This window comes from Trichophyton verrucosum, assembly GCF_000151505.1.
Source record: "Trichophyton verrucosum HKI 0517 chromosome Unknown contig00723_1.f1.exp, whole genome shotgun sequence".
NCBI lineage: Eukaryota > Fungi > Ascomycota > Eurotiomycetes > Onygenales > Arthrodermataceae > Trichophyton > Trichophyton verrucosum.
The window spans coordinates 5,388-22,878 of record NW_003315264.1 but is presented as its reverse complement, the minus strand read 5'-3'; the positions used below and the strand labels follow the sequence as shown (position 1 = coordinate 22,878).

Genomic DNA, 17,491 nt, shown 5'->3' with positions numbered 1-17,491 from the left:
TTGTTGTGAGTGAGGATATATCTTCTGGGGAAACCCTGCGCAAAGGAGTTATCACTTAAACTTGCAAGCCCTTCCCCGCTGTATCAGCATGTGGGTAATCAAATAATGCACAAGACCGGCCCAAGCCCTTTTTGCCAGCACTTATGCCGAAACCTTCTGTGTCTTTGGATGTCCTGCAAAAATTTCGGGAATAGGGTTGCCTTATAGAACACTTCGGCTGAAATCTGTGCTCTCAACACGAACATGGGGATTCAGTGGTGGAAAGAGTGTTAGCAGGAAGAAATAGGACTTGGATTTTTTCTGCTCAACATGCAATCTACCACCAGAATCAATGTTCCCCGGATACTACTTGGCGTGCGCTTCCAAGGAATTACAGTGGGTGGTTGAATTATCTTGCTGAATCTGCTTATCATGGTTAGTTACCCAAGCATCCTTGTTTTTGTAAAGTTCGATTCCTCGGTCACTTTCGCGCGGGATGTGATGTTTTGGGACGGAATAAATCAATATTATAGAATAGAAATGGAAAATGTGGTTAGGAAGAGGAGGTAAGGAGGATATTGTAAGATAATCCATTATTGACCAACATCCAACGTCGAGCATCACTGCCATTGAATAACTAACTGACTTAGAGAAAAACGATTTAAGACCAATTCTCAACCACCGCAAAAGAAGAATCAAACTAAACACTGGCTGTATCGTGGCATCTATAGGCTGCTTGAGGAGCCATACAAATAGTTAACGGGCATGGGGGAAGCAAGTTGACTACTTAGATAGTTAATAGGTAACCATCCTCCTGCTCAACTCGCCAACCAACTGGTCAAAATACCCTCGGCACAACTTAACCGGCTGCGAAATCACAGTGCCTTTCAAAGGCCACCTGATCATTATGCGAGAGCCGAGGAAGTGGCGGTCCCGGCTGAAAGTTGAATCGCGCTGGCCTGAGTGGCTTGGTAAAGTCTCTTTGCCAAATAGGGTCTTCCTTCGCAATATATACGTTTGTTCTCCTTGCGTTATTGTTATAGACACTTTCCACCACAAGTTTGCTGCGAGGACCGACGGTAGGGCCGCCTGATGTATACTGCGAGAAATGCACATTTGCTTCCTGGACGCCTAGGGTGACAAGATAGTTTTTGATGCAGTTAAGCCCAATGTCGATTCTGCCTCCTGTAAAGGAAGCCTTTCCTCTGGAATAGTAGATTATTGCGTGAGTCTCTCTGCCAAAGTCAAACACTAAGCCCCCGTGCTCTACAAACGTCGTAAGATACTCCCCGACCTGTGGTATCGATTCCAAGGTGTATATGTTGTTTCCTTTGCCTTCTTGAGCAATATGGCCGAGAACCATTCCTAATTCATCGACATCGACTATGGCTGTGCAACCATATAATGAAGTTGCCCGAAGCCTTGCCGTCACACCGGGGTCAGTTTTTCTACCCATGACGCTGTTTATCCTGACTGTATCAGCATCTGGAATCGAGCTCCAGAGCCGCACAAGGGCAGATGTCGACGTTGATGTTGGTGGGCTAGTGCTCGTTGTTTTGCTCAGGGTAGGTCGTGATGTGGAAGTGGGAGTAGGGCGTGTCGGGGGTGGAGAGTTTTGTTTCCCCTTATTTCCTCCGTTCTTGTTGGTCGATTTGCCCTTGGAATGACTGTTACCTCGGATCTCCAGATGTCCTAAGGTACCAATGCCATTACTATAAAAACAACATGAGATTATGTATTTAATTCAGTATCCCGTATGGAGCTAAGAAGACAACATACCTCTCCACTGGCGTGGCTATCACCTGACATATCAAAAGGAAAAGCCCGGTTAAGAGCACGAACCATCGTAACGCTGTTTGGTTTGCCATTTGTACTTAAGGGTCTCTGATAACGTATAGTTGCAAGGACCTCATATATGAAGGACAATATGGGAGAAGAGGATGGCTATGAGTGCTTGGGTTTCTAATGATTTTTGTCCATCATTGCAATCTCTTTATATATTGTAGGTACCTGGACTACCTGGACATCATAGTCTGTTACATGATGTATTAATTTCCAAGTATGGATGAAATGCAATGCAGGATATAAAAAATAAAAAGATGTCGGGTGATGACACATTGATTTCTCCTACGTGCAGTATGATAAATCTGCATTACAAAGTAGACTCCTGAGGATAATTGGAACTCCCTGCCGCTTAGCAGTTAGTTATAGTAGTATATTGATAGCCAGTGAAGCTGTTGCTAATGGCTAAAATTATTAAGGACTTTACAGCATGACTGTAACTACACCATTAATAACCATGTAGCATTCCTTTCTGCATGCTGATTATATAGACATTGCTTAGAGAGCCAGTAACTGGTTAGTTAGGAGGTATGAGTTATTAAATTGGTTAGCCAATCAGACTTCAAGATCAGTTAATTAACTAGTTAGTTACCTGTTAAGAGTTGGGTTACACTTTCGGGCCGACCCACATGGGGACCGTTGGAGGATGGATGACGTAATCCAGCTTCCAGCCTCCAACATCCAACATCAAATGTCCAACGCCCAACACTAAGTACCACATACCATTGGATAGCGAGCGTAAGGATGGAGAGTCTACATAGTGGCGAGGTCATCCTACAACTGCTGTTTAACAAAGCATGAGCTCTTTACTCCCCGTGTTGGCAGGCATATCCCGGCTCTAGCCACGCGGCGGCTGTTGCAGCCTTGCTGGCCGCTTTTCAGTGATAAAGCGCAGAAACGACCAAAATCTGCTGTTCATACTCAAATATTCTCTCTTCCAAACATAACCAACTCCTTTCTTATAGCTACTGCTGCCCAGTTACCCCGCCCTTTTGGAAGGACATGGAGTTGACCAAATTTAAAAGGCTGATCCGGAAATTCAGGTCCCTTACCCTTCGGTCATCATATCACCCGCGACCAGAAGATGAGCCCACTAAAAAGGGACCGGCTGAAAGCTGTCAGTATAGTGGCTTTTCAACTCTACCAGCAGAACTGCTTGAAAATATTGTTTCGTTTCTGGAACCTGAGGATCTGCTTTCCCTTCGGCTTACGTGCAATACCTGCTATGAGCAGACACAGCTCTACTTTGCTGCACTCCTTACCGAAATGAAGTTGGGTTTTTCGGAAAAAAGCCTGAGTAAGCTCGAGGCTATATCTCAAGACTCACGATTCAATCGTCGTATCCAGTCACTTCGGATGTCAACTGATCGTAGTTCAGGGGTTCTGGGCGGTGGCATCTCATGGGAACGAGACCTCGAAGGCTATCTTGCGATCCCTCAGCCTGCAGTTCAAAGGATACGCGATATTTTATTATCTCTCGTAAGCCTTCAGTCACTTGAACTCACCAATTACACCGAGCAATACTCGACCGAAGACCGAATAGAACCCTGTGAAGCCATTAGAATTCTCACCTATATCATTGCCGAGACTGGCCTACCACTTAATTCCCTTGCCATTGTCTACAGGTTGAGCCCTGTGATGGATGACAGCTATATGGGCATTGAGGATCTTGAGAAACCAGGGTTCCTTTCCTCGATGTCCCATATTCAAAGCCTCTCGCTCGAATGCGATAAACAAGCTGTCAATCTGGACTGGTTAGGTGAAATAATCCAAGCTGCCACCAGTTTAAAGAGTTTGAAGTTCGTGTCATATTCAGGATCAGAACAAGGTCTTGATAATCGGGTTTGGGATTCTATTGATCGATGTGCTCCTCTGGAAAAAATTATCCTGCAGAATGCAGGTTGGCCGGCACCGGAACCTTGCATTCAATTTCTTCGACAATATCGTTCAACCTTGCGGACTCTTTGTCTTCAGTCTAGTTATTTGGAGACACCTGGATGGTCGGCGGTCCTTGCGGAGCTCAGGGATAATTTCCCCGTCCTGACCAATTTCAAAGTCTTCATGCTAAGGCAGCCTCCTGGTGACTACAGGTATAGTGTTGATTTTTATAACATCCCCGAGGTACCTGGCAGTGCATGTGTGGAGTTAACTTCATTCACCGATATTATCGTGGACCAGCCGGCCCCCAGAAAATATGGAACTGAGCTTTTATACTGTTATAAGCGCCCCCGTCATGGCCCCATAGTGGTGGGTGTGAAATACAGCGGACCCGATATGAAATTGGTTTTGCAAGAGATGATAAATTATGTCAGGGTTACTCCACTTTTTACACCCAGGGTCACACGCCCATAATGCGTCGGGTCCGACTACCATCATCAAGGACATACAACAAATCTTGCATTGGCAGTCTCATGTTATTACATCATTTTATGAAGTATATAGATAAATGTATTTAGTTAAATCAATAAATCAACAAAGTAGCTTTTATCCAATGCCATTTGAATTATCAGATGTTTCGTGCATTACTAGCTTTATTTTATAGACAACATAATAGCCTTCTTCAACCAGCAACATGAAGTAAGTCCAACTATCTTGAAATGAATGTGTTCAAGCAGCTGCCAAAGGTTAGTACCATACCGGCTGTTACCCCAGCGGAGTTACCGGCTAGTATATAAGATGGCTGCTCCCTGGACCGGATCATCGACTCGGGCTGGAATGTGGAATTTGCGACGATGAGAGAGCTGGAGGATGAAACGAAGAGGCTGTCTCTTGTTATCTTTGCCGAGTGAAGACGGCAGATGAAGGGTCAAAAGTTGGTCTTCTGCTGCTTTCTGTGTATCTCCTGAGGCCTTCTCCTCTCTTCAATGGGTATCCATTAGCTACCTACTGGTGTTTATGTTAGCTATGTTATTCAGAATCTCCTGGTGTAGTTATCGCTCCACCCGTAGCTAAACAGCTGGAGGACGAACAGTGTCGGCCGGAGATAGGTTGAGTGAGCCTCGCATAGACGGATGAATAATGGAAGCCAGACAGGAGCATCCAACGGAGTTAAGCACTACGGCGCGCGCGATTAGTTAGTTAAATGTATTTATAATGCTGTTTCGGCTGAGGTTTGGGATGCCGGGCATGCTATTGGCCGCGGGTGGAGACGAAGCGGATCAAGTGGTCGACTTTTCGGTGGCCTTCGATGGAGACGATACGGAGTACGAAGTGAGAAAGGCGAGAGGCCGCCGGATAGCAAGGCATGAAGGGCGTGCGATGGTTCCACGGCGGAGCAAGCAGGACAGGCTGCCTTTTTTTTTGTGCGTAGAATTACTCATAAAGGCGTTGGATGCGAGATTTCTCGCCCGGGAGTAATTGTGTATATATAAGACTGCGGGCTTTTCCTATGTTTGCTCGCTTGCTTTTACGTTTCCTTTTTTTTTCTCCTTTCGCTTGACGGATTCTACTGCGTGGGACGAAGAGTGGACTGTTCATGTTTTGACTTCATTATGCGTGTCGGATATTCTTATGATTGCTTGCGTGAGTGTACATGATGTATATCGTGAGGGTAGGTAGGAAGATAGGTAGGAGTGAGAAGGGGGTATATTGAAGCATGCTAACTCGAAGCTTCACAGGGATCAGATCAGATGCATGAGAAGCGGGGATGGAAGGGAAGAGGTATCAAATACAAAGACGCAAAGGACACAATCTAGGGTCCGTCTGAAGAAAAAAAAAAAGAAGAAGAAGAAAGAGAGAAAGGAGAAGAGACTATGCAATCCAGAACCATATCTTCTCGAAGATGTTTCGGGGGATCTGCTCTGGCCACTCGACGGCGTCCATGGCGGCCTTTCCGGTGAAGATGTCGGCTTCGGCGGAAGGGATCCAGCGGGTGCGCTTGAAGACCTTCCAGAAGATGAGGAGGGCGAAGTAGAGGGCGATGCCGATGTAGGCGGTGAAGAAGGACTGGAAGCGGAAGGGCTTGAAGGTGTCGAAGCCGTTGAAGAAGATGATGATCGAGAAGAAGATGAGGGCGACCCATGCGAGGTAGGGCTGGAAGGGGGACTTGAGGAGGAGGGTGTTGCGTTCGACGCCCTGGGCCTTGAGCGCGGCGTGGAAGCGGATGTAGGCGACCAGCACGCTGACCCAGTTGAAGAGCGAGGCGACGGTGGTCAGGTTCTGGAACCAGATGAAGACCTGGGCCGAGCCGGTGGTGGCAGCCATGAAGGTCAGGAGGGAGATGGACGCAGTGACGCCGACGGCATAGATTGGCACGCCCCTGGAGGTACTGTCAGTTGAATACAGAACACGCACGAGGAAGAGATATGAGACTTACTGCTTGGTGCAGTGGAGGAGGAAGCGAGGCGCCTGGCGGTTCTGGGCGAGACCATAGAGATATCTGCTGCCGGTATACAAGAAGGCGTTTCCAGACGAAGTGGCCGAGGTGAGGATGACGGCGTTGATGATGGATGGCAGGACGGGGATGGAGGCACGGCGGATGGCAATGACCCAGGGGGAGGCAGCCGCACCGGGCTCGTTGTTCTTCTGCGCCGTGAGCAGGTTCTTGTCGTTGTACGGCACCAGCATGCCCAGGAAGAGCGCACCGAGGACGTAGAAGAAGAGGATACGCCAGAAGACTCGCTTGACGGCCTTGGGGATATTCTTGCGCGGGTTCTCTGCCTCACCGGCAGCGCAGGCGACGGCCTCGACACCACCGAACGAAAAGGCAGCGTTGACGAGCGTCGAGAAGAAGCCCAGGAAGCGTCCCTTGTCGCCCGTGCCGAAGTACTGGTTCATGGCTCCGGGGTTCTTCCAGTACCTGAAGCCGATGCGGTCACCGGTAGGGCTGCCGCCGAGGTCGATGATGAGGGCGAGCAGCAGCAGGCCGACGATGGTAATGATCTTGATACTGGCGAAGATGAACTCAGCCTCGCCGTAGACCGAGACGGCCCAGACGTTGAGGAAGACGATGATGGCGATGACCAGGCCGATCCATGCAGCGACGTTGACGTCCTGCGCGCCGGGCCAGTACTGGATGATGACAGCGGCGGCTGAGATCTCGACACAGAGTGTGATGGAGCATTGATACCACAGCTGCTCTCCATTAGCGACTCCATTATTTACCATTGAGAGTAATGAGAGAGGCAGGAGAGAGACTTACATTCCATCCGACGGCGAAACCGACAGAGGCGTCAACGTATCTGGCGCAGAACTGGGGGATGGCACCGGGCAGCGGCAGCCAGGTAGCCATCTCGCCGAGAGACATCATCTACAAACCGTTTAGAATCTGCCATTCTACAGACGAATTGAACGAGTCAGGCTTACCATGGCGAAGATCGCGAGACCGACAAAGGTGTAGCCGATCAACAGCGAGAGCGGGCCACCCTGGGTGAGCGCTCGTCCGATACCCAGGAAGAGACCAGTACCGATAGTTCCACCGAGAGCGATGAACTGGATGTGTCGGGATTTCAGCCTGTCGCCGTCAGTTAGCATTGGTTCTCCTTTGCAAGGACTCAAGTCATGGCATACCCTCTGGCGACATAGCCGTATCGCTCGGCGGCCTCAGCATCGCCGTAGAGGTCAGCGGCCTCTCCGTAGGCAGCGTTCTTGACGTCGACGGCCTTGTGCGGGCCGTTGTCATAGGCCGGAGCCATATCTGTCTTCTCGTCCATGGTCTTTCTTTCTCTATGGATTGGATTGCGACGGGACGGGAGGGGAGGAGACGGACGGGGGAGGGTGGTATCGCGAGATATCCCCGAGACGCAAGAGAAAGGGACGAAGAAAGGGAGAGACAAGGGACGAGGGAGAAGGGAAGAAGAGGAGGAAGAAGAAGAAGAAGTACACGACCTGTCGCAAGGGGAAGAGAAGAAGAGAAGAAGAGAAAAGAAGGAGAAAAGAAAGTCAACCGTCGAGGTGAGACTGATATGTGTTTATATATATCCTCCTGGATGTATATTTATTTATATCACCAGCCTTCGAGCGGCGGCGTGCCAGGTCAAAGTACTGTACATCGGCCTCCTCTTTGCTTCTTCCTTGCTTCATGGCCTGCCTCTCGAGCCATGCCTACTTAGTAGTATGGTCCACCCCCGGACTTGACCCTTCTTTGCTTCTTCTGCTGCTGTTTCTTCGTCTTCTGGGCTGGATCTGTTTCTGGCTCTACCAACCAACCGGCGTTCGACGAACCAGGGATCCAGAGTCAAGCCGACTAGGGGAGGGTGGTTACGCTTCCATCCAATTTTAAACTGCAGGCATCTTTGTGGGGAACCAAAAGTCAAGTGCAACAAGCGTACAGATACATCAAACTCTGTACTGGAAACTCGCCCGGGGGGGGGGGGGGTTTCGTTGCTTTTTCGCCTGCTGGAGGGCCAGAGGGGGGCAGCCGGCCAACCAGCGGCGGCGGAAGACAGCTGACGGGCGTATATACGAAGCAAGATGAAGGATGGGCAGCGCAATCAGGACAAGCAAGAAAAAGAGAGGGAACAAAATAAGCTGACGCCACCGCAAAGCCATCGAAGGGCGAGCTTTGTTCAACCAGGGCGGGCGTTCGACGGCGAAGATCTGTCGGCGGCGGCCAGTGGTGGTAGCTAGTTAGTGGTGATAGGGTTGAGATGACAGTAGCATCGAGGTCGGGTTGCACCGACTAACAGCTACGCCGCATTCTCTCCGGCAGCAGCTTGACCTTGACCAGCTTCGTGCCAGAAAGAAGCCCAAGGACAAAGACCCAAGGACCAAGGACCGACCCAAGATGCGCCAAGGTCATGTATATATATGTAGGTGGATGGAGATGGGCCCTTTTTCCACCCATCCAGACACCCCAGGACAGGCAGACAGACAGACCAAGCAGACAAGCATCGAGCAGGCATCCCGCGACTTGTCCAACCAACCAACCAACCGCCCGTCAGTCAGTCAGTCAGTCCACCTCCTCCGCCGCCAGTCGAAGCGAGAAAAAGAGGGTGTCGTCAAGCGAGCCTCTTCCGCCCTGGCAGGGCTGCTCCACCACTTGGAATACCCGCCGTCCTCTAACCGTCGCTCGAAGCAAGTCCTTACTCTGTCACGCCTGAACCAAAGAAGAAAACGACCGCCAGGGGATGCACATAATCTCCCGTCCTCAAAGTTCCAGCTAGGGAGGAAGGCCAAAAAGCAAGACAGCCAACCGACCAGGCGGATATCCAGGTTCATTTCTCCTACCGACGCCCCTTGTCCTTGGGGCTTGCTGGCCGGGGAAGATGGATATCAGCGGGTAACTAACAAGCAGCCTAGCATTGAAAGTACGGATGCTGAGTCCTGTATTGTAAGTATGTAAGTAAGTAGAGGCTCGAGGTTGATGCGCCTCGCCATGCTTGGGATTCTCCTCTCCACGCCTTCCCGCGCATCCATCTATCCATCCATCCATGCATCCATGCATCAAACCGCCTTCTGGAAGGGTCAAAGTGCCTGTAACCCTCTACGCTGGCCCTCTTGACATGCTCAGTCGTGACGCCGCACCCCGGCCATCCTCGGCCGTCGTCCTATCACTTGCATCCTCCATGGCCGGCGCAAGTTGCCCGAACAGGGAATATTCTGGAAATCCGCAGCTTTCACGAACTCGCCCGCTAGTTAGCTAGCTCGTCCGGGGTTCAAAATGAGCGATTTGTTTCCCCCCTTTGCTTCGTGTCCCCGCTGGCTGCTTGGGCGACAATAGGCCGGATAGCCTTTAGCCTATCGAGCTACTGTGCTTGCTGGCGAGAGCTAAACCTCCGGCTAGTTATCTGCTAGCTGACGCTCTTCAGGCTAGTGATGTGGCTAAGTAGAAGCATAATCCCACTATCCCACTGTATCAACGGAGATACCCGTTGCCATCACCAGTGGGAGTGCCTCTTTTGCGTGTGTTTGTCTGTCTGTCTGTCTGTCTGGTTTGTCTGGTTTGGCCCGTTGGCTTCTGTGGTCAGTCTGGGGTTACCTCTGCTAGTCTTATCATCCTGTAACATGGATCCCCCGGGCCCCTTACCCTTACTCTCAACCCTTACCCTTACCACCCCCATCTCGACTCAACCTCGCCAACCATGCCCTGTATTATGCTTAACAGGCGGTGCTATTTTCTCCCGTAAGTTCGTTCTCTCCGATCTTGGCTTGCTGTCTGGCTTGCTTCTAGAAGGCCTTTTACGTAACTGTTCGCTCCTCCTGCTGTCCCTTCGATGCATAGCCTGGGTAGCGAGGCTCGCTCACTAGTCGACTGTCGTCTTCTCTTCGCCTTCTTCGCTTCTTCCATCGAACCTTGTTGCTATCACCAGGTGGAGCTGCTAGCCGTCTTCCAAGTAAGACTCTTAATGGCCGTCATAATGCAATATCACAGTCACGGCGTAATTTATTTAATAACACTTTTGATACGTCGGAAAGTCACATGTCACACTATTAGGTAAGGCCTTCGTATCCGGTGGAGTTTTGCTGAAGGAGAGAGACGGGCGCGGGGGATGCGCAGGGAGGCAGCAGAAGGTCGGAGAGGCAGAAGTAGTGTTGTGTCGTAGAGAGGAAGAAGTCGAAGCAGATACATATAAGAAGGCCGACGAGATGGAAGCATAGAACACCCTGGAGTCGCTGATTTTGGGTGCAAGATTGTCCATGTCCTTGTCGATGGAGCTGAGATGGAGCTGAGATGCGATCTCGCATCCCCCACAAAACTTCCGTCTTCCTCGCTCCCCCAGACTGTCTCCATCGCCCATCCAGCTCCGTCTCCAGGTTCCAGCAGCAAGTCTCCGGGTCCATCAGCTCCATCCCAACCCTCCCGGCCTTGTCCTCGTCGCGTCGCTCATCCCCCCAACATCTCACTCACACTTAGTTCTAACGACACTCCTTCCCCCTCAAAAGGGATGTCAAAAGGCGTGCAAATCGAAGTCTATTGCTGCTAATAATAACAGTCTCTAGCATCGGCCATCGCGTCGCATGGCATGGCATCGCATGGCATGGCAGGTCGTGGCATCACATACAATAATACCTTTTCTTCTTCTCAACAAGTATAGTTCAACCCAATAATTCGCTTTTCTGGTTCGGCCTTGTTTAGTGTAACGGGCCTTTTTCTTCTTGTCGCCACCACGATTTTCTTTTTGGCTCCCTTCCTCGTCGCCTGGTTCGATGGCCTGCGAGATGACCTATTAGATGATCTGTTAGCTGACTAGTTAGCGTCTTCGGGTCGGGTCTTTTGCTTGCTTGCTTGCTTGCTTGCGTGCAGGCTGGGAAAAAGGAATAAGACCACACGCTCTTTTTTCGGTTTTTGCCATCGTCGTCGCCATCGCCATCCAAGCCTGGGACTAGACTGGCCGACGACCAACCAACTATCCTTTCTTCTCTATCTCTCTATCTCCCCTCCGTATCTCCAGTTTGTTTCCTTTTCTCCTTTTTTCGCCTCTCGCGATCCAAAGGTTGACCTTCCACTGCACGTGATACCACTCACGTGTCATATGCGGCTCTTTTAGCTTGTTTCAACAAAAGAACAATCAAGGACAAAAATGAACAACTCTGGAACAGGGAGAGGGGGTAAACATTACAATTACAAGGTCTCAGCAGTCAGAGTGGTAGCCAGCGCCGGATATTCCCCAGCAGGCCCATCAGGAAGTGCCACTGCGAGATGAAACGGCTCCTCGTGGCATGTAGATACCTCCACCACAACGGCTGGAAGCGAAACGCCAGTTCTGCTCCCAGTATCCCCTTGCGAACCAGACCCTCGCAAATTCTCGTCTCCTTCGCCCGGTCATTGATAGTCATGGCTTCTGGTTCGTCCTCCTTACGCCCTACGACTGACACAATGTCCTTGGTCTTTCGCTTAAAGTCATACGCCGCCAATGCCATGGTAGGATACACATTATACCAACACCCCCATATCAGCCCGTCAAAGACCTCATGACTGTCCAGCTCAGGCAGTTCCATCTTATCGAATCGCCGAATAAGCTCTGGTTTTTCAAGGTTCTTCTCCTCATGCGGCTCGTGACCATACACCAGGAAATACACCATCGACCCAAGAGCAAACTGCTCCGTCCTAGCAGAGCAGAGCCCAAAAGTGCCCTGCAGCGGACCACCGGATAACCTCGCCGCCCACGGCGCTCCGGTATACTCCAGGTACTGGCCGATGGTGGTCGCACAGCCAAAGTCAGTCAGTTTCAAATTCAGCCTTGCATCCAGAAGACAGTTGCCTGGCCTCAGGTCGTTGTGACAGTAGCCCATCTTTTCCACGTACTCCAGAGCAGAGGTAAGCTGTTGCACCCATCGGGCCACCAGGGCCGGGTCTTCCTATCCCTTCACCCGTAGCAGTCGACCGAAGAGGTGGTCGTTTTCTCGCTCTTGACGCTCATAGTATCGCTTTCCTATTGCCCCGCTCGAGCAGAATGATAGAAATAGATGGTCGGGGAGTATCAGGAAGCATTCAACTATATGTGGGCAACGGTCTTGACGCTCATTGAGTAGCTTGTAAAACGCTATGTCCTTGGTCAACTGGTGCTCTTCTAACGACTCCTTTTCCCGATCGCTCAGGTCGAGGCGGATGGTCTTCACTGCAATCGTTGGGCTGACGTGATAGACATAAGCGGCGGCGCCCCCACCGAGCCAGTTATGCTTGTGTAGGGCATTGGCGTAGTAGAATGCCATTGTGATTCCAGATATATCTTGCTCCCTCGGAATAGGTCGTGAGAAGTCCTCGTTAAGGCATCCAAGGGGTAGTAAACAAGAAGTAAAATCGACTTCAAGATTATATAAGGTTACTTTAAGGTTATCCCCTAGTGGACCCATTATACCCACGTCACGTGTATATCTGTCCAAATAAGCTAATCAGGAGCTCTCAATTCTCTAGCTTAGTCTATCACTCACAATCACGTGATCTTCATTACATAACTAGCTCAAGGTACGTCCCTTAGAGCTTCTTTCCATCTATTCATTCTTTTTGATCTCGACTTTCAAGATATCTAACAAACAGATGGCGAGAGATGGCGAGGAAGCGCCGTCTGATGCGCAGGGAGATCACATTCTCTTCTGCATCAAAGAAAGAGACTGACATCCTCCACGCCTTGTCGTTCTACCCCCAATCCGTCACTTTCTTCACCCGACTACAGACCAACTTGAGCCTCATACAACAAGCTGCTGCGTACCATCTTCGACTCTCCCCAGAAGCATGTTTCGTGCCCTCCGACTTCAACGATTGGCACTGGGGAAGCTTTAATGTCTGCATTCCCATCATCGTTGCCGGTAGTAGGCGGGCACTCATCCGGTTCCCTCTCCCCCATCGCGTTGGCGAACTTTTCAGACGAGGCAATGCGGACGAGAAGATCCGGTGTGAGGCCGGGACATATGCCTGGCTGCAGGAGAACTGTCCCTCTGTGCCAATTCCAAAGCTGCATGGCTTTGCACTGTCAACGGGTCAAACTGTATGTCCTTATTTCTAATACTGCTATTCGCTGTCGGTTCTAATCGTTGTTGTACCCTTCTATAGTTCACCGCTATCGAGAACCTACCAATTATACGTCGATATATAGAACATATCCGCCGTTTTGCTTTGGGGTTGCTTGCCTACCCGCTTCCTTCTACATACGTCCCCCGTGGGAGAACCGGCACTCAGTCTCTTGCTTACGCAGTAGGAGCCGGATATATACTGATCGACTACATCGAGGAGGCTGAGGGTACCATGCTCTCCCGCACATGGGAGGACCGCCGCAGTGACGCCAGGCTTCGATCTAACCTTTATCGAGGCTTATCAAGGATACTCCTTGACATCGCCCGTATTCCACTGCCCCGAATTGGTTCGTTCATAATAGACGACCACGGCTATATCCAGCTATCCAACCGACCATTCACCCTCGAAGTCGCTGACATGGAAAACTGCAACATTCCACTTAATATGCCTCGAGAAGTCACATTTTCCTCAGCTGATTCTTATCTGGCCAGTGCAATCTCACTGCACGACAACCGCCTTCGACACCAGCCCAACGGAGCCATCGATCGACAAGATTGCATCGACCAAATGTCTGCTCTAACAATGTTCAGGGTCGTAGCCCCTCGCTTATTCAGGCCTGAGCTATCCCATGGCCCGTTCGTTTATATGCTCAATGACCTTCACAGAAGCAATATCCTAGTCGATAAGGACTGGAATATCAAGTATGTAATTGATCTAGAGTGGGCCTGTGCAAAACCCATTGAAATGTTACATCCGCCTGAATGGCTTACCAGTCAAGCTGTCGATGAAATCAATGACGATGCTTATAATACACAGCGACTGGAGTTCATGTCCGTCCTACAAGAAGAGGAACAACGGATGTGCGGTGGGTCCGACAGTATCTCTAAAACCATGCATCAGGGCTGGAGTAACGGGACTTTCTGGTATTCTTTGGCACTCCAGAGTCCGACTGGAATATTTTCCATCTTCTACGACCGTATACAGCCACAGTTTGAGCGAAGTCATGCTACAGATCCAAATTTTTACAGAATTTCTTATCCATATTTCACCACAGATGCACACGCGTTTATTGCTCATAAGTTGCAACAGAGAGCTGATTATGATAGACAACTTCGCACTGAATTCGACATGCCACAGTTGCCTTGCATATAATTCTCCACTATACACCACTCTCATTTGCAGCAACAAGTTAGAAAAAGATTTCTCGACTACTCATCCACTTCCTGGTCCCTGCGTCGTTCCGCCTGTTCCTGTCGTGATTTCTTCGCTGCCTTCGCTGATGACGACAGTTGGAAAGCATCTGTCGGTTTTATAGTGATGGCAGTGTGGGCAGTTGCATCGTAACTTGAACGACCTGTACTGGCTCCTAAATCGGTCCCTTCTCCCTGGTGACGACCCTCTAGGCGGCCAAGCGCCTCTCGTCTACTAATATTCCCCTCTCTGGAGGTTTTGGCTGCTTTCGCTGATGACGACAGCTGAAACGCATCCTCGGGTCTTATAGGGATGGCGGTCTCTACCACTCCATCGTAGCTCGATCCGATTCCCTCCCCTGACCGGCTTGCTCTGCTATCTTGCCCATCTAATCTCCCGACCGGCGTTACTTCATCAAGAGCTGTTCGTCTATCACTGCTTTCTTCTCGATATTTTTTGGCAGCCTTCGCAGATGAGGAGAGGAGGCTGAGGTTGGATAGTAGCACTGGAGCTTTGTCACCTTGGCTGGTATTGGTGTCTTCGCCCTCCATTTTATTTATATAGATAATAGTGGCTCGAAGTTATCTAGTCAATCTAGTTTGAGTATATTGTGCGGATAGTAATACTGAATTCTCAAATACTAAGATAGTCTGATAGCGATATTTGCCAAAACGGAATTTCTGTAGTTGGATAGGATGGGGACAGATATGTTATACTCATCTTTCTTCTCTTTCAGCAAGAGCGCGGAGTTGACAGGGTACTAAGTCTTTGATGGCGGGGTTTGCATGCACTAGCACTGGGCACACCTGAAGCGATATTAGATGCATTTTTGTGCTTGGCTGTACAACCGTGAATTGGAAATCATCGGTAGTCAGCTTGTTACCTAGTCGGTTGACCACCTGATTACAAGGCTGATACTGACGTGCCGGGGATAAGGGCTCCAGTGATGGTATGAACCAAGGTCTTCGAACTGTGGATTTCTGCCAATTAATTACAATATTTTTAAAGAAACCTGTTCATAGTTCATATATTGAACGCACTTGAAGAGCTAGGGGTGTTTTGCAACGTTCTAGGGTCAGATATACTACGACCAACTAGGAACCAGCAACGAGCCGTCAAACTGAGTTGCTCAGTGATGGCTATGCTGGTCAGAAGTTCTCTCACTATTAGTTAGATGGCCCCGTAAGGCTCCGAAAGGTAATTCCAGAACCGGCAACAAGCTTCATCCTGTGTAACGCAGCGTAGTTTTCAACAAACCCTACAGAATGTGTATAGACTTAAACTGGCTCTCATTGCTGTGTCGTGTGTAGACAGAGTTGACAAGCCGTGTAGCACAAGCTCTCCCTATATGCTAATAATAGCATATTTTAACCGTTCGGTTAGCGTGTGTAACTTAACATAGGAAAATAAAGGAGAGGGAAAGCAAAACCACATGTAGCTGCAGTGACTAGATTTCCAGCCCACCAGGTGCCATTGCCACTGTCATACAGCAGCAAATGATGCGGGAAAAATTGGCTTTGCTGTAACTGTCTATCCATAACAGAGAGCATACGACCAATGTAGCTTGTTGTATGGATGGGTATTGGGTAATAGGTACCTCAAGGTTCTTGCCGGACAATATATGGAGTAACCCATTCCGTAAGCTGTAGAAAGAGACAACCAGACCCAAGCCGGGAAAAAAAAAAAAGAAAATAGTAATAATCATGCAGCAGCACGAAAGCGGATGCTTGTCTTCATAGCCTTGATATATGGCCCCGGGTTCTCTCTTTCTCCGTAGCAAGTGGACATGAAGACAAGCCAGCTACGGACATCAGGAGGGGCATCATAACGATGCATGGGCCCTGGCAATTTCGCATATTGTAAACTATCCCCATGGAAGGCCAACTTTTCCAGCAATGTCGGCCTGACGACGAGCTGGCAGCTGGCTCTCTCCTTCGCCGGAACCCGAGACAACACCAAACAGCCCATGGCCGGGCTCCGCACTCAGCAGCCCGCCGTTGGATATCTCGTCAAAACTGAGCCGGCCAACTGTTTCAGCCTCCATTTGCCCAATGGATGTTATCGATGCGCTAGCTGAGCCGGAGTGGCGTCGGAAAACCCGCATCTTCCGCGGAATTTCCGAGGGTCCCCTTTCGAAGCCACTTGCCTCAAAACAACAAAAAGAAGTTGAAAATACGCCCAGGACAATGCGAATTCATGCAGAACCTTTTATCGAGATAATTTGCAGTGGCTATGCTCCGGGTTTAGGTCTCAAATCCCCGCTTTTGGTCTAATGTCAATACGACAGCCATGAAGCGCGCGCTAGATACCACGTCGGACAGTCCGAAGGTCTGGAGACGACAGGAGCCTGTCTCGTGTCGATTCTGTCGAAGCAAAAAGCTCAAGTGCACAAGAGAGTTTCCCTGCGCAAACTGCCGCCAGCGAAACATAGAATGCGTCCCTTCGTATAGTGAGTGGTTCATGGCTCCGGGCTCGACGCTGCGGAGTTTCCGAGTTGCATATTGTGGCTTCTAGTGCTGTGCTGTGCAGCCCTGAATAAATGAGGATGACAGTCGATGTTGCAAGGAAGATAGACTAGCTAATGAAGTAACGTTACTTTTAGTCCGGAAAGTTGAGACAAAACACGACGGTCCCTTGTCCACTGTGGACGGACAGGCCGCTCAAATAACGTAAGATGGTGCCCTCTGTCGGAGATGTTGCTAAAGCTGGAGTGCTGGTGCACTCGTTGCTTTTACGCTAGCAGCTATCAAACCTTAAAACGCTATGTCTGATCTGTGCTCACCCGCCCTTGTAGGAGCCTTGAACAGCGAGTGAAAAGGATAGAGGAGAGGCTTGGCATCCCTGTGGAAGGGGTATCAAAGACAGAGGATGCATTGAGCTCCAGTGCATCAGCCCCCCCGGCCTTCCAGACGTCGGCTAAGGAGAAGGTTCTCCCCGATTCCCACATCGAGGCAGAGGGAATCGGCTTCGATTCCGCAGTTATCGGAGTGGACGGCAGCAAACTTGGCCATGATGTAGCCGATGAGGATGACGATAATATGACCGTAAGTACTTACTTGTCTTCTTCTATTTTTTTTTTTTTTTTGG

General features: G+C 49.9%; 9 protein-coding genes across 9 annotated transcripts in view; 4 read left to right on the top strand and 5 right to left on the bottom strand.

Moving 5' to 3' along the window:
• Positions 1-838: 838 nt before the first annotated feature.
• Positions 839-1,824, bottom strand: TRV_06524 (uncharacterized protein; the record flags this gene model as incomplete). Its single annotated transcript, XM_003019398.1, has 2 exons — positions 839-1,636; positions 1,759-1,824. The coding sequence occupies 2 exons, from the start codon at positions 1,822-1,824 to the stop codon at positions 839-841; spliced, it is 864 nt and encodes a 287-aa protein (XP_003019444.1).
• Positions 1,825-2,823: 999 nt separating this feature from the next.
• Positions 2,824-4,173, top strand: TRV_06523 (uncharacterized protein; the record flags this gene model as incomplete). The annotated part of the gene is made up of 1 exon (XM_003019397.1): positions 2,824-4,173. One exon carries the CDS (start codon positions 2,824-2,826, stop codon positions 4,171-4,173), a length of 1,350 nt encoding a protein of 449 aa, XP_003019443.1.
• A 1,398-nt stretch (positions 4,174-5,571) lies between these two features.
• TRV_06522 (proline permease, putative) lies at positions 5,572-7,842 on the bottom strand (the record flags this gene model as incomplete). The annotated part of the gene is made up of 6 exons (XM_003019396.1): positions 5,572-6,079; positions 6,137-6,851; positions 6,925-7,069; positions 7,126-7,273; positions 7,330-7,719; positions 7,805-7,842. 6 exons carry the CDS (start codon positions 7,840-7,842, stop codon positions 5,572-5,574), a joined length of 1,944 nt encoding a protein of 647 aa, XP_003019442.1.
• A 390-nt stretch (positions 7,843-8,232) lies between these two features.
• Positions 8,233-9,396, top strand: TRV_06521 (uncharacterized protein; the record flags this gene model as incomplete). Its single annotated transcript, XM_003019395.1, has 3 exons — positions 8,233-8,387; positions 8,419-9,095; positions 9,272-9,396. 3 exons carry the CDS (start codon positions 8,233-8,235, stop codon positions 9,394-9,396), a joined length of 957 nt encoding a protein of 318 aa, XP_003019441.1.
• A 1,944-nt stretch (positions 9,397-11,340) lies between these two features.
• On the bottom strand, positions 11,341-12,555 carry TRV_06520 (uncharacterized protein; the record flags this gene model as incomplete). Its single annotated transcript, XM_003019394.1, has 2 exons — positions 11,341-12,024; positions 12,073-12,555. 2 exons carry the CDS (start codon positions 12,553-12,555, stop codon positions 11,341-11,343), a joined length of 1,167 nt encoding a protein of 388 aa, XP_003019440.1.
• Positions 12,556-12,749: 194 nt separating this feature from the next.
• TRV_06519 (uncharacterized protein) lies at positions 12,750-14,365 on the top strand (the record flags this gene model as incomplete). Its single annotated transcript, XM_003019393.1, has 2 exons — positions 12,750-13,187; positions 13,253-14,365. The coding sequence occupies 2 exons, from the start codon at positions 12,750-12,752 to the stop codon at positions 14,363-14,365; spliced, it is 1,551 nt and encodes a 516-aa protein (XP_003019439.1).
• A 56-nt stretch (positions 14,366-14,421) lies between these two features.
• Positions 14,422-14,955, bottom strand: TRV_06518 (uncharacterized protein; the record flags this gene model as incomplete). The annotated part of the gene is made up of 1 exon (XM_003019392.1): positions 14,422-14,955. One exon carries the CDS (start codon positions 14,953-14,955, stop codon positions 14,422-14,424), a length of 534 nt encoding a protein of 177 aa, XP_003019438.1.
• A 1,313-nt stretch (positions 14,956-16,268) lies between these two features.
• Positions 16,269-16,508, bottom strand: TRV_06517 (uncharacterized protein; the record flags this gene model as incomplete). The annotated part of the gene is made up of 1 exon (XM_003019391.1): positions 16,269-16,508. The coding sequence occupies one exon, from the start codon at positions 16,506-16,508 to the stop codon at positions 16,269-16,271; it is 240 nt and encodes a 79-aa protein (XP_003019437.1).
• Positions 16,509-17,078: 570 nt separating this feature from the next.
• The window catches only part of TRV_06516 (C6 transcription factor, putative), a gene marked incomplete at both ends in the record, with an annotated part of 2,228 nt that continues 1,815 nt past the window's right edge, over positions 17,079-17,491 (top strand). The window contains 2 exons of the mRNA XM_003019390.1: positions 17,079-17,120; positions 17,212-17,448. Of these exons, the coding sequence (XP_003019436.1) occupies positions 17,079-17,120; positions 17,212-17,448 (279 nt within the window). The remainder of the gene's footprint in view (positions 17,121-17,211; positions 17,449-17,491) is intronic.